Source organism: Alosa alosa, chromosome 14 (assembly GCF_017589495.1).
Source record: "Alosa alosa isolate M-15738 ecotype Scorff River chromosome 14, AALO_Geno_1.1, whole genome shotgun sequence".
Classification (NCBI taxonomy): Eukaryota; Metazoa; Chordata; class Actinopteri; order Clupeiformes; family Clupeidae; genus Alosa; species Alosa alosa.
The window spans coordinates 17,424,387-17,439,364 of record NC_063202.1 but is presented as its reverse complement, the minus strand read 5'-3'; the positions used below and the strand labels follow the sequence as shown (position 1 = coordinate 17,439,364).

The 14,978-nt window shown below is 44.5% G+C and overlaps 1 protein-coding gene across 1 annotated transcript; it reads left to right on the top strand.

The window, feature by feature from the left end:
- Window positions 1–1,169: 1,169 nt before the first annotated feature.
- On the top strand, window positions 1,170–13,575 carry LOC125307574 (DNA replication licensing factor mcm7-like). The gene is given in 16 exon segments (XM_048263618.1): window positions 1,170–1,352; window positions 4,001–4,080; window positions 4,257–4,421; window positions 4,596–4,720; window positions 4,969–5,149; window positions 5,515–5,652; window positions 6,288–6,437; window positions 6,634–6,748; window positions 7,125–7,256; window positions 7,652–7,735; window positions 8,284–8,495; window positions 9,389–9,654; window positions 9,885–10,053; window positions 11,722–11,831; window positions 13,220–13,328; window positions 13,330–13,575. Coding segments are annotated over 16 exon segments (2,184 nt in total). The 5' UTR covers window positions 1,170–1,321; the 3' UTR covers window positions 13,447–13,575.
- The last annotated feature ends 1,403 nt before the right edge of the window (window positions 13,576–14,978 follow it).

Below are 14,978 nucleotides of genomic sequence, written 5' to 3'. Positions count from 1 at the left end.
TGAGTGTGGATAATGCAATTTAGCGAGACAGTAAGAATCATATAGGCCTTTCAGCGTGATTTATTTTTGTGGAAAAAATGTGCTGGACTGGGCGGCGGTCATATTTTGTACCGCTCTGCGGTACATCTAGTTCAGATTCACCCTGTCAGGTAAATGTCCAACCTGTCTGATTTCCAACAGGGCAGATGATGATAGAGTGGACTTAACTTCTTAATCAACCTTAATCTATGGACATTTCTACTTAGAAACTACTTCATTATAGAAGGCTTTTAAGGGAAACAGTAAGTCATTTCCAAGAGGTGAAATGAAGGCGTTTTGTTTGATAGTGTGTACAAAACAAAATTGCTTGTCAGTAAGGTCAACTACTCACAAACTTCAGCAGGTGAATTTCCCACCACTGAAGAGAAAAAAGAAAATGTCCTGATATTGAGGGGATGGGGCAAATTTCCCAATACGACAGGATGGACAATAATTTCAGTGATACAGAAACTCCTCTTCTTGAAGCACTATTATCACCAAATGATCAATGCATTAAAATGGAGTAATATGTTATTTAGCAATACAATCTTATATAACACTAAAATAATCTAAAAAATGTGTGTGAAATTTGTGATGACAAATTATCGTAACAAACTCTTTTAGTCATCTGTTATGTTGACATGGAGAATTGAGTATTCATGTACAGGACAGGCAGCGCTCAGCGATATTCAACCCTACTTCGGCTAACGCTAATTTGATTAATCAGCTTTAAAGTGTTCATCCGTGTTTTACATTCCCACTTCAAGCGAACATTGGTTCATTAATAAAGAGAAAATGGTAAATGAAGACTATCACATATCCTCGGACGATTTAAAATAGCAGTAACTGAAAGTTCTTGTCTATATGCTGAGATGTTTATTGCAAGCTTTGATATTTGCCGTATACTTATCCTGAGTGTTGATCATCTAGATAAGCCAGTGACGTTAAAGTTATTATTCGGTGTTTGCGCACAGTAAAAGAAAGGCACAGTCATGCATTGAGACTTTTCGCGCTGTTACCGACACTCATATTATTGGTTGATGGGATCATGTGACTACCCAACATTTCGCGCCACAGAGAGACCGCGCCCATAGTAGCCGAATGGCTTACTATGATTGGTTGAGAGGCTAGTCAGACTCGCGCCAGTTTTTGCAGCGTCCATGCTTTCTTTCAAGAAGAATTACTGTGTGCCCATCGCCAGGATAACCAAATTGTTGTAAAACTTTTATCTTTATAGAAGTGCTGCGACACTTTACATTAGAAGGCATTAACCGTGTGAGGTGACAAGTTTTCATCTGTAATCATGGCTCCCAAGGACTACGTGGCTGAGAAGGGTTTGTGGCCTTTTTATTCATTAGAACTAGTTCGCTTTAAGGTTAACTCACTAGTCCGATGCAACATTAGCGTCAATGTTACTCGGCTAGCTATGCCATGACCTACTTTCAACTCTCTGAAATCAGTTTGTTTTAGTTGTGGAGTTAGTAAGCCTGGTTACTAGAATTCGTACGTGATGACTTGGAAAACATAAAACCGTAAGTTAATGTGCATTATAACAATGGGCTACTGACGTTAAGGTTCAGTTATTAACGTACATAAGTTCACACAGCATCGACAATAACTTCTTGCCTTATGTTGACTGTGTAGAACTTTTGAACTGTATGGGATTTAGCCATTGCATTTGTAAACTTGCACATATTAACTTATTTGGTATAACACGATGACTTAATGTGGAGCTACAAGTTGCCGGGTTGGCTAACCGCTTCGGACAAGTTTCTTTACGGTGCAAAATACCCGGATGGAAAACTCAGACAAAGAATTCCGCGCGAAGACCACATGGTCTTTTCAAGAGTAGAGTCGGGCCATTCTACATCAGCACCCACCGCTGTTAACTTGTCTGTGAAAATTGGTGACCGTTAAAGATATTTCGCTGCTGTTTGGTTGTCGTTGGATGATATTGAAGTCATGCATGGACATTGTGTTTATTTGTACTAAGTTACACATGTGTTTGCCACACTGTTTCATCTAGCACTCCTGTGTAGGGATATTAAATGACCATCCTAACAATGTGACCTAACGTTACGTTAATCGCTATTTTTTTGTGTACACCCAATAAAATTGGTTAGGCCTAAAAGTAGCGGTTATTGTATGGTATGTAAGTTATGCTTTACGATGTTGTTTTACATTACAATTTCTTCTTTCAAACACCCTTCCAGTGCTTAAACGAATGTCCAATCCGGGATTCGTTATATTAAACTTACATAAGTCTGGTAAATGTATAGAAACGTGTGCACTTGCTTCGCTTGTTCAACTCTGCCAACTTTCGTTTTGTATGTTCATGCTCACCCTTTGTTTTCCGATCTGCCATGACGCGTCACTAACATTAAGTCACACTTCTGATCCGTTTTTAGTTTATGTTTGAATGATGTGTTTACTAATCTGATTCATAACTAATAGTTGGGCAGATCTCGCATTGCAACTGTGTTGCTTTAATGAAAATGGTAATAAATAGGGATAGGTTGGTCCGACAAGGCAGATGGGGTGGGTAATGACGCTCTACGTCCGGAGTGGTTCGCCAAGGGCTGCTGCAACTGCTGCATTGAAACGCCTTGTTCACATCCGCTTTTCAGTATGTTATGATGTAGTCCGATACAGGTGTAAATGAGAGAACCGGCATCGAAGGGTTTTTTTTTGTTTACATTTAATCATTATTATATACAAGTGGGGATTAAAGCAAGGCGGTATTTGGTTTATTGCAGAAGGTACTACAACAACAACGTGGGACTATTTTGCATGCGCATGGATAGCGTAAGTCTGTACAGTTGTGGCCAGGCTCGAAAGCCATGTGCTTCTTTGTTTACAAAAACAGCAGAGAGCGCAAACTTGTGTCGTTGATACCATTTATAAATCGCATCTGAAACTGCGAAAGAACACATGAATAGTGTAGAGGGAAGTGTCGCGTGCACGATGGGACTTTTCCAGGCGCATTTGATGGTATGTATGCAAAGCTCAAACGAAGGTTGTATTGAAATCGCGTTGTTCGCGAAGTCGATTGTCATTTTTAGTTTCGAATCAATTTTGCGTTGTTTATACACAGTTTATTGTCAAAGGCTAATCATCTGCGAACGTTGTGGACCGCCTATGACGATCTTGATAATTCAATGTATGGCTTTGTTGTAAACAAGACTGAGTCATGGGGATTATCGGCTGCGATGTTGCTCAACAAAGAGGTCGGAGAGGGACAATGTCTTATTTGGTGTAATGAGCAGATGGACCATGGGCTCGGTGATGGCGTTGTATATGTATTCAAACACTAGCAATTCAAGTCTGCTCTTGATCGAAACGCCTTAAAAGCGAGACTTTATCAACATGGACAATATTATGATAGAAAAGTGGCAAATGTATCTAAAGTTGTGTTCTTTTTAAATGCCATTTTGTTGTTGAATTGATGTTTTCACAGAAACGGTTTTGGTAAAGCACTGGAATACTGTGTCTTTTGTTTTGTTTTCCTGGAAACAGACAAGGGGGGGAAAAATCCTCTTGTTTGTTTTCGGAGGGCGTAAATCAGTCTTTGACTTGATGACACTGTGGTGTTACTTCCTCTGGGAGGAGGGGTTAGGTCACATGACCAGTGTTTGTGAGTGGACAGCTCTCCAGCGCTGTTGGCTTTTGTCAAACATAATGATGGCACACCCGCTAGGGAGACTGAGGGGGGTTTATATACCTAGTGAAATGTAATTATTGACAAGGAAGAAACCTGTGATCAGACTGGCACGTCTTGGTGCCATAGCAACACCCATTCACATTTTCATGCTTTAGCAGTATTTGTGTTTAAGCCCATTGTGAATTGATTTTGTTGTGTAAATACATAGAACAATGACCATGGTAATTTTAACATGTAGGCCATCTTAATTTGTTATCTATTCGTTTTTATCTTTAAATGTGACCACATTCACTAACCTTTTACTTTCCATGTTCTTTATAGACAAGTGCAAACGATTTCTTCAGGAGTTCTACAGTGAGGATGACAATGGAAAGAAGGTTTTCAAATATGGAGCCCAGTTGGTAAGACAGTGTGATTATCGTATTGTCATTACTCATGGAATTACATAACCTTGATTGGGTAAACCCTGAATTTGTAAACAAAATGGTCATCCACCACAGAATGCAGAGAATTGTTTGAAAAATGCTCGTTTGCGTGGGTGGGTCTTAGCGAATGTTTGTTTTTGCCCCTGCTTCAGGTGGCCCTGGCTCACAGAGAGCAGGTGGCCCTGGTGGTGGAGCTCGACGACATTGCAGAGGAGGACCCTGAACTGGTGGAGAGCATCTGTGAGAACGCCAAGCGATACACGGCCATCTTTGCAGACTCTGTCCATGAACTGCTCCCAGAGTACAGGGAGAGAGAGGTAGTGTGTGATTTCATTTTCTCGTGTGTGTGTGTGCGTTCATGCTTGTGTACACACAAACACGCACACTCTTCTATCTCTGATTATTCCCTCACTTATTTTCAAACTTTCTGTACTGCCACAAAAAGGGTTGCTCAGTCTTTCTGTGTGTGCATGCTTTTATTCCATGTGAAGGTGGTGGCCAAAGATGCCCTGGATGTGTACATTGAGCATCGGCTGATGATGGAACAGAGAGGTCGCGACCCTGCTGACACTCGTGACGCCAGGAACCAGTATCCCGCTGAGCTCATGAGGAGATTGTGAGTGTGACGTTAACTTTTGCTGATCAGTTGTATGTTTTCTAGATAAGTACGTTGTTTTTGTATAAAGACAGTCTTTAGGCCAAAGGACAGTCTTTCACCTTTTGGAATATGTCAGTATTTGGCTATGTGTTATTATGTTACTATTATTGTACTACTAATGTGTCAGTGCTGGTAATTACCGTTAGAGTAACTGTAGTAAAGTCATTTTATTGACTGACACTTATTGATGTTTGGGCTCTCTCTAGTGAGCTGTACTTCCGGCCCCCTGGCACAGCCAAGCCCAAGGTGGTGCGTGACGTGAAGGCAGACAGCATCGGCCAACTGGTGATGGTGAGGGGTATTGTGACCCGTGCCACGGAGGTCAAGCCCATGATGGCCGTGGCCACCTACACCTGTGACCAGTGTGGTGCAGAGACCTACCAACCGGTAAGAAGGACAAATGACACATTAGGTCTCATGTAGTAGTGATGAACCACACCTAGATTTAGGGTAATCTTTAATAATGTACCTTGGGGCTTTATCTGTGAATTGAAGCGATAAGAAACTATTTAGTTAATGTAATTGGGGAACAAGTAAATCTATGCCATATATAATTGTGTAATTGCTTATAAAAATGTCTCTTCATCCAGATGTTTAGCTAAAGTGTTTATATCTAGCATTTAGTTTTACTCTGTAGGTTCCTACTGGTCATGTTCTGATGTACTATAGTGTGTGTGCTCCAAATCTCGGAAAGAGTGTTTGTTTTTGTCTCTGGCCGACTGACCTTTCCCCCCTGCTGTGTTTGGAAACAGATCCAGTCGCCCACCTTCATGCCGCTCATCATGTGCCCCAGCCAGGAGTGTGTCACCAACAAGTCCGGCGGTCGCCTCTACCTGCAGACAAGGGGGTCAAAGTTCATCAAGTTCCAGGAACTCCGCATACAGGAACATGTATGTTTGTTCATGCTAGTACTTGTGCAGTTGTTTGCCTTGATGCATCAAAGGGATCCCTCCCAAAGTTCTTATAGGCTAGTCACACTACTCAGCAGCCATCTTGGCCATGCCCCCTGGCAGCTACAACCTTGTGCAAATTAATTCGCAGCTGTCAGAACTTTCCTTTACTTTTTTCCTTAAATCTCTTTAGTCAGTCACTTATCTTGAGAGGGTCTTTGTTTTTCTGGGGTAAAAACACATCTCTTTTCCTCATACAACTACAAATTTCTAAAGGGTGCATTTTGGGCAAATATGATGACTCCATGTAAAATGGTCAGGCATTACATTGTGGGGATCTGTGTATATGTATTTATACACTTGATACATTTTCTTAACGCTATGGACCCTTTTGATGTCAAAATTAATGCTATGGACCCTTTTGATGTGATATAAAGATTTGATTGAATGAGGAAAATTAATGGGGAAATTATAGGATGGTAGACCGAGAAGTCACAAAATGTAACAGGGATTTAAATGACCATACTGCTTATAAAATGCTATAAACTGGGAACTTATTAAATACTTTTTTTTACCTGTGTATAGTGTTGTCCATTGGTGTTTAACCCTGACCTGTGGTTCCCCTCCCCCTCCAGAGTGACCAGGTGCCAGTGGGGAACATCCCCCGCAGCATGACCATTTATGCCCGCGGAGAGAACACCAGGGTGGCCCAGCCGGGAGACCACGTGGCTGTGTCCGGAGTATTCCTGCCGCTCCTCCGCAGCGGCTTCAGGCAGGCTGTGCAGGTGAGCTTCACTTACAGCGGGATGGGGGTGGCGTGGCCGAGTCTGAACTTCTCTGATTGATCAATGATGAGGGGGGCTGATGATAAATTGTCGATTTGATGCACCTTTTAAACAGAAAAGAGTGTAACTGGAATAGACTAGACACAGGCATTCCCTCTGTCCTTAGCTAAATCAGTTCTCTTACTCTCACTCTCAGGGGCTGCTGTCGGAGACCTACCTGGAGGCCCACAGCATCACTCTAATGAACAAGACTGAGGATGATGAGCTGGGGATGCAGGACCTGAGTGAGGAAGAGCTGCGCCAGATCACAGGTGAGGGAACCCAGGCCATAGTCAACCAACACTGCACTGGGGCATGCAGAAGCAATCTGAGGCTTAGCACTCGCACTAGACCAGTGGTTCTCAAAGTGTGGCGTGGGTGGTTCCCTAGTGGGGAATGGAGACATGACTGGTGACAAGGAAGATCGTAGATTCAAAACAAAATAGCCACACACAAACATAGGAGTCATAAACAGACCAACATATGAATTAAAAAAGCATCTGATCCAGTGCACTGAGACGGGAAATGTAACATGGAAAATATGAATACATGGGTTATGTATGGACAATTGAACTGAAAAAGATGGCATTATAATGGCAGTGCTGTGTCAATCATTGGTCTAAATGGGCACATCCCTATCTGGTACAGAGGAAGATTTCTACGAGAAGCTAGCTGGCTCCATCGCCCCTGAGATCTACGGGCATGAGGATGTGAAGAAGGCGCTGCTGCTGCTGCTGGTCGGAGGAGTTCAACAGGCCCCGCGTGGCATGAAGATCAGAGGTAAGGGGGACATGCACTCTTGGTTCACACCCAGAACGATAACTAGAATGATAACGGCACAACAGAATTGCTCTAGCTACTATGAATGACAACGTCCACACAAACTATAATAATGACATGAACGATATCGTCGATTTCTCACTGTCGGTAATCGTTCTAGTTATCGTTCTTGGTGGTAACGGCCCTTTAGCAAGGATTCTAAACTAGGGCAGTAGGTTTTGTATTGCTTTCAGTGTTTTATAAATGCTTTCAATTTAATAACTAGTTCATGATGTGTTATGAGGTGTTTTGTGATTGTGCGGTGTTGCCCACAAGTCCTTTTTAATCTGATGTGAAATCATTATGCGAGTTTACCTTTTGTTCATATCCATTTGTTTCCTCTGCTTCTGTCTCAGGCAACATCAACATCTGCCTCATGGGAGACCCTGGAGTGGCCAAGTCTCAGCTGCTGTCCTACATCGATCGCCTCGCTCCACGCAGTAAGTACAGTGCTCAATCCCCCTCTCTCTCTGCACTGTTGTTTGGGTATTTGCTTGGAAGTATGTGTGCAAAGGCTCTCTAACTAATGTGAGTTATTACCTTCGTCGTATAACGACTATTAACTACAAATGATGTAAATAATCCAAAGGAACTTACATATGGTGACCTATGACCTATTTAAAATGGTCCTGGTCTTTGTACAAGTCTGATGAAGAGCCGACGTGCTCGAAACGTCACTTTGGGGATCGAATAAATCAAAGCAAACTGAACAAGTGTGCCGACCTTCTTTTTTACTTTGGATCTTTTGTCTTTTGGCTCCTGCACCTTAATTTGATGTGCGTACGTTCCCAAACATAATTATATTACATGGGCCATTGTCCTCAACAACTCGGGGGTTAAGTGCCTTGATCAAGGCCACAAGCGCTAGCCCAGCTCCTTAGCCACTACACTATCACAGCCCCATATTTACAAGTTCTGAGTGACAGTGGTGTGGTGGGAATTGGAGGAAATGCTGATGATGAGCTTCTCCCTCCTCACCTGTTCTCAGGTCAGTACACGACTGGACGGGGCTCTTCTGGCGTTGGTCTCACGGCCGCTGTGATGCGTGACCCCATCACCGGGGAGATGACCCTAGAGGGTGGCGCTCTGGTGCTGGCTGACCTGGGAGTGTGCTGCATTGATGAGTTTGACAAGATGGCCGACGCCGACCGTACAGCCATCCATGAGGTCATGGAACAGCAGACCATCTCCATTGCCAAGGTAACCAGATGAAGATGACGGAACAGTCTCCATGATTTCCTAGACTCGTAGGCTCAATCCTAATGTCCACACTAACATACTGAGCGACTTTGATTACGGGTGTTCCCGATTAATTCCAAAGGCTGCCCCGCTGAAATTGTGAAGTGCATGACTACTCACTTGAGTCTCTGTTTATGCAGACTTTACCCAAGGGAATTACCAACAAATCATATCTTTGTGACTTTGATCACAGGGTTACCCTGTTGACAGGAATGTAGCACAGTAAGTAACAAGTATGATGCAGGAGACCAGGGTTCGATTCCTGCTCACTGCAGCAATTTAATGGGGGCAGCCTACTGGTTAGCGCTTCGGACTTGTAACCGGAGGGTTGCCGGTTCGAACCCCGACCAGTAGGCACAGCTGTGTCCTTGAGCAAGGCACCTAACCCCTCACTGCTCCCCGAGCGCCGCTGTTGTTGCAGGCAGCTCATTAGTGTGTGCTTCACCTCACTGTGTGCTGAGTGTGTTTCACTAATTCACGGATTGGGATAAATGCAGAGACCAAATTTCCCTCACGGGATCAAAAGAGTGTGTATATATATATATATATATATATATATATATATATATATATATATATATATATACACTTACTTATACCCAAAGGGAGGCTGGAAGCATGAGAACATCAGTAAACAACTGCCATGAAACATGTTTGCAACATGTTTTTGGTGTTATGAACTTAATATGTCACGGGTGCTTTCGCAGTCCTTTTATTAGCATTTTGAGCCCTTACAGCCTCTCCAACTCCAATCACTTGTCAGTCTTTGAGGGTTCATGGCTCAGACCTTAGGAGGCATATTGAGATTCTGCCATATACTATAATTGGCTTCTCCCTCTTTCTTTGTGCCCTAGGCTGGCATCATGACCTCTCTGAATGCCCGCTGCTCCATCCTGGCAGCGGCCAACCCTGCGTACGGGCGCTACAACCCCCGCAAGACCATCGAGCAGAACATCCAGCTCCCCGCAGCACTGCTGTCACGTTTTGACCTGCTGTGGCTGATCCAGGACAAGCCCGACGCTGATGCCGATCTGCGGTTGGCTCAGCACATCACCTACGTGCACCAGCACTGCCGGCAGCCGCCCACTCACTTCACCCCCATCGACATGAAGCTCATGAGGTGAGCAGCCAGGGGCTAGTGGTGGGGTAGAGATGGGTATATTATATGGAGCAGGCATGTCAGTGGTGGGGTAGGGATGGGTATATTATATGGAACAGGAATAAAGGGGGGACAGCAGTGTGTTCGGGCCATCTTATCTTATCTTTAAAGAGAAGCTATGTAAAGTTCTGTGAAAGTAGCCTTAGTGCTTCTGAGAAGTAAGCAACTGTCCAATCCCATCTGTTCTCCAGGCGTTACATCTCCAAGTGCAAGAACCGGCAGCCAGTGGTCCCCGAGGCATTGGCTGATTACATCACAGCAGCGTATGTGGAGATGAGGAAGGAGGCTCGCGTCAGCAAGGACACCACCTTCACCTCCGCCCGTACACTGCTCTCCATCCTGCGCCTCTCCACTGCTCTGGTGAGACCCCTAAATTACCCAGAACCACTGACAAACGCTGAAAATATAAGACTGTCGTCATTCTTTCATAAACAGAGCGAGGAAGGGAGATTCTATCCCAGTGGGGACAATTGGATCGCTGGATCCGAACCAGCTGAAAAATGTGTGATCCAACTTGTGATGCCATATAGACTTTTATTGTCAAAAATGAGTATTGCTTCTAGACCCTCAGGAAGATAGAAAATGACATGGGTGTAATTGTGCTGACTTGTATGTAACTCAGCACTCAGGGCAACCTTCAGGTGTTTCATTTCCTGCACTCTACCTCACCTCTGGGGGCTACTATGTGTCTGGTTCCCAGTGTTGGACAGCTCAACATTTTGTTGGTCGCAGCTGGAGGGCCTGGCCCATCTGCTGCTGGTGTGGCCGGGTGTGCCGATAGTGATGGGCTTCTCCTCTGGGCTGCAGTTGGAGGACTGGGGTGGGGTGAGAAGAGGTGAAACCGCAGGCTGTCTGTGGTAAAGTGCTTACAGTGCAGGTAGTGGCCATACCCAGCCTACCGCAGTGTGAGCACTTCTTTCATATGCAGCCGTAATGCACAGTACTGACATCACGTTGGAAATAATTGAAATAATTAAATATATTAATGGAGTCCAGTGAAAACCATTTAAATGTTCCCAGTCTCCTTGTCATAGGCACTCACTCTTGCATTATATTTGTTTTTGTGTCTCTTAACTGGTAAATGATTGCATAACATGCCTGCTTTTATCTGCTTTTCCTACCGAGAGGAAACCTGCATGAGAACCATGGACGAGGTGGTGAGATCCTGCCCCTGGGTGTTAAAAGTGCTGTTTGTGCAGGTAGAGGATTCACATACCTACTGCAGAAGCAGCACTTCACAACGCACTTGGTGCCAGATGCTACACTGACTGACCACAGGGGGGCAGCGTGTGGTTACTCACACTGGAAGCCCCCAGCATCCTGTCCAGGACTCAGGAACATAGTTTACTTTGTGCCTCATGTACAGGAGTTTGAATGCACCTTCATAAAAAGCTGCTGTTTAATTTCCATAGCCTGAAGGTTATCGTGTGTGTGTGTGTCCACATGCCATGGCTCCAGTCAGCTTTGCAGGGTGGGCAGTCAGCCTGAGTGCGTTGGTGCCGCTGTGCAAACCCATGCAAAACTGACTGTGCCCATGACTACCTCTGTTCAACCAATACCGCCGTGTATGTGTCAAAGTTGAAATGTGCTCTAGGTTAGGATGACACCTTCTGAAGATGGCAGGACTGTCTTGGAGGATTTGGAAACCAAGCACGGCGAAGACTGTTTGTCACACTTCAGCCAGTGGAGAGTCTAGCTGGTGTTGAGAGGCGGAGACTTGGGCAATTGCCGGCCATTTCATTGGGCATTGCACTTGTCTCGGTCTGACAGTGCCGGCACAGTTCGGCGGTGGATGGCTGATTTGTTAATTAGATGTAAAACCCCCCCCGGGCTTTGCAAGGCTTTTCCAGGAAATGTGCAATGTCATTCGCAAACTATAGTAGTTTTGTCTGTAACATTGTCTTTGAACTGGTCATGTTAAGGTCTAGTACTTTTGCCTGACAATCTTAGTGCTCGTGTGTGTGTGTGTGTGTGTGTGAGGTAGAGACATGAGCCGTGTCTTGACCTCTTGTGACGTTCTCCCCGCAGGCTCGTCTGCGTCTGGTGGACATGGTGGAGAAGGAGGATGTGAACGAGGCCATGCGTCTCATGGAGATGTCCAAGGACTCCCTGCAGGCCGACAAGTCATCCACAACCAGGTGAGATGCGCTACTGGCGTGGAGGCTATAGTTGGAGTTTGGGTCAAACCCACAAGCACAGTGCCTCGTACTTGGATTAAGCCCTAGTCCTGGATTAACCCACAGTGTTGTGAGGTAGATTCACTAGCTGCTTGGTGTCTAATACTGATTGGGCAAAGGAAATCTGCCTCTTTTTTTTTGTAAGCAGAAGACCACTATGCAAAGCAGTTTGTTGTGTTTAATCAGTTGCTGTTTTGGTGTCAAGGGAAGAGGGTCAAAAGGGAAAGTCTACAAAGGCACCTTTTGTCTTTTTTGAATGGACATGTTTGTTTTAACTGCACCAGGTATGTACCTTCCTCCACTTGTGTTGTCGTGTCCTGAAGGCATGCACCACTATGCATGGGCATTTTTAATCTGTTCATTTAGGGCATGTCCATTCAATGAAGACATTTTAATGTAGAGTGCCTTGTTAGGGAGGCTTTTCCTTCCTTTTTTCTTGGTTTTTATGATCTCTTTGTGTGATGGTCATCTCATGGCTACTCGGCTCCTGTTTCCACATTTAGTCTGTAATGGGTTTCTTTCCCAGTGGACCCCCTCCCCTCTGTCGCCTTGTCTCCGTCGTCCCTTCTCTTTGGACCTGGTGTCCTTAGACTCCTCACAGATGTGTTTATGATCTGTTGCCCCCCAAAAAATCTCCCTTCACCCTCGTTTCCACGGCTCCCCTCCCCGTGTGCTAGGGGCGCTCAGTAATGACCGATGAGGAAGTGTTAAAATTCCAGGTTGTTTTTACGGCCGACTCGGCTCACACGACAGGAGGCGTAGGTGATGGAGCCCGTAAAACGCTGGGGCCTGTCTGCTCTGCCCCTCCAGCGCCGTCCTTCGCAGCCATGGCCCTCTCCAGACGCTCACCTCACACCAGACGATGCAACTTTATCCGAGCGGATATATAACGCTTTACCAGCACATTGTGTCTTATGTAAAAAAAATTCCCTCGGGATGAATAAAAGTACCTATCTGTCTGTCCAAAGTGCACTTCCAATATGGACATCTAAGTGATCACTATGAGGAGGGGTGGTGAAATGGAAAATGAAATTCAATCTGCTTTTCACCCATGTGGTTGTTTGTCACCTGTGAATTCACCATGGCTTACAAAGTCCAGTCTACCACCCCCTCTTGGGATGGATTTTTGGCATATGTGGTTATCTAACTTGGTACTCTGTTTCTTTGTCGGTATTCCCCCAATAAATAGCAATAGTGCCAAAGAGGATTGTTGACAACAGAACAAGTGACGGTGTAAAATAAAAAAATCTTCAGCGGCATGCAATTATATAACATAGTTTGACAGCTGATATATCTCCATCTTCTCATATGCTTAATGTTTTTTTTCTGTCTCCGTCTTGTCTGTGCAGGACCCAGAGGCCTGCTGACGTGATCTTCTCCCTGGTGCGCGAGCTGGCGGGCGAGGGTGTCGGCGGACGAGGTGGCACCGGCGGCGTGGTGAAGCTCGGGGAGGCCGAAGCAGAGGTGCGTGACGCGCGGCTTCACCCCAGCACAGTTCCAGTCTGCACTGGACGAGTACGAGGAGCTCAACGTCTGGCAGGTCAATCAGGCTCATACACGCATCACCTTTGTGTAAAGGACCTCTACCTGATCGATCACACACACACACACACACACACACACACGACTAAACTGTGGAAGGGGAGGAGCTATGAGGACTGGAAGTGTACAGGGCCGCCATTTTGGAGATCATCAATGGACTAAGGCGGCCATTTTTTTTGTCTGTTTGCTGAAGCTGACAGAATTCTTAATGGATTTGGTAGCTGGAATATGCCAACATGGGAATGGGTAGGTCTTGGGACAACTGTGGACTTGTAAGGGATTGTGGTTTTCTAAGTTATCGCTGTCTGCAATGAGTGATTTCTCTTTCAGCCTGGAAGAATTTATGCTTGCTTCTAAAGTGTTTCACTTTTAAAGAAATGTTCAATTATGTAATGAAATAAACTTTTGTGTATACACACAACTGAAGTGTTTTGTGTTTTTCTTGAAAAACCCATAATGATGCCATCTAATACCATTTTCCTTTGGAGAATTTAGTTGTTTAATATCCACCTACTGGGTTTGCAGTTGTGCTGAAAGGCCAGTGTTTGTGAGCAGTTATTTATCTGTAGGTGTGCTCTTCATACTGTATCATCATACACCGGATACCAGCGGGCCAGTAGTTAAAATCCTTCACGGTACGTTGTCATTTCTGGACTAACTCACGTATAACTGGCCCCATTTGGTGCAGTTCAGATAATTACAAGGCCCATGAATACTGCTATAAATCAGTCGTGGAATTTCAATCATGTTTTTTGATCATTCTTATGTGTTCTGAGTCGGATTAGAAGTGTAAGAAATGACTAAGTGGCGTCCGGTCTAGACGAATGAATCCTGCTTTTTTTTCGTGCATGTCCGTAAATATCAGCAGAGGGCCACAGCACTTTTTATTATCAATTGTCAACAATGGGGAAAAATTAGTTTTCATAAACAAAAACCATAAACATACAAACTACCAGGCACAACGGCCGAGTCTTTATAAACGCTATGTCCCGAAATTACCACAAGAACGCAGAGCACTCGGCAACTCTTTCCTCCAACCAGGAACCACCAACGGAAAAAGTCTTGACTGTGAGTGACCTCAGTGTTAATGGATGGTTGACAGGAGATGCTCATCAGAGGACTGCAGTGAGCGGTGATCTTGGAAAATGTAGTAAAATATAATTTCTGCACTTGCATTGCCCGTGCCTCAGGAACACCTGTTTTTCCTAAGTACACATTCAATCTTTCAGTTTGTTTTGACATTTACTGGGGCATGACATTTTTGGCATTTTTGACATGTCCATCAGATGAGAATTGATGTCTTTCAACAATTTATTGCAGTGTTCTCCCTCATGCTTAACTTGACTTCTGTGTCATCATGCGGGCATGTTGATACACGAACTGAAAAATCAAATGAGGTGTACCGTGACAGGCTTATGAAATAGGCTAGAGGGACATTTTTAAATGCATCAATGACTGATCTTAAATTAACCTTAAACAGTTTTAGGTAGTCATACATTGGTTGTTATAAAATAGCCTAATAGGCTACAGATTTATTACACAGCTCAGGCTACATCATGTGAGCTT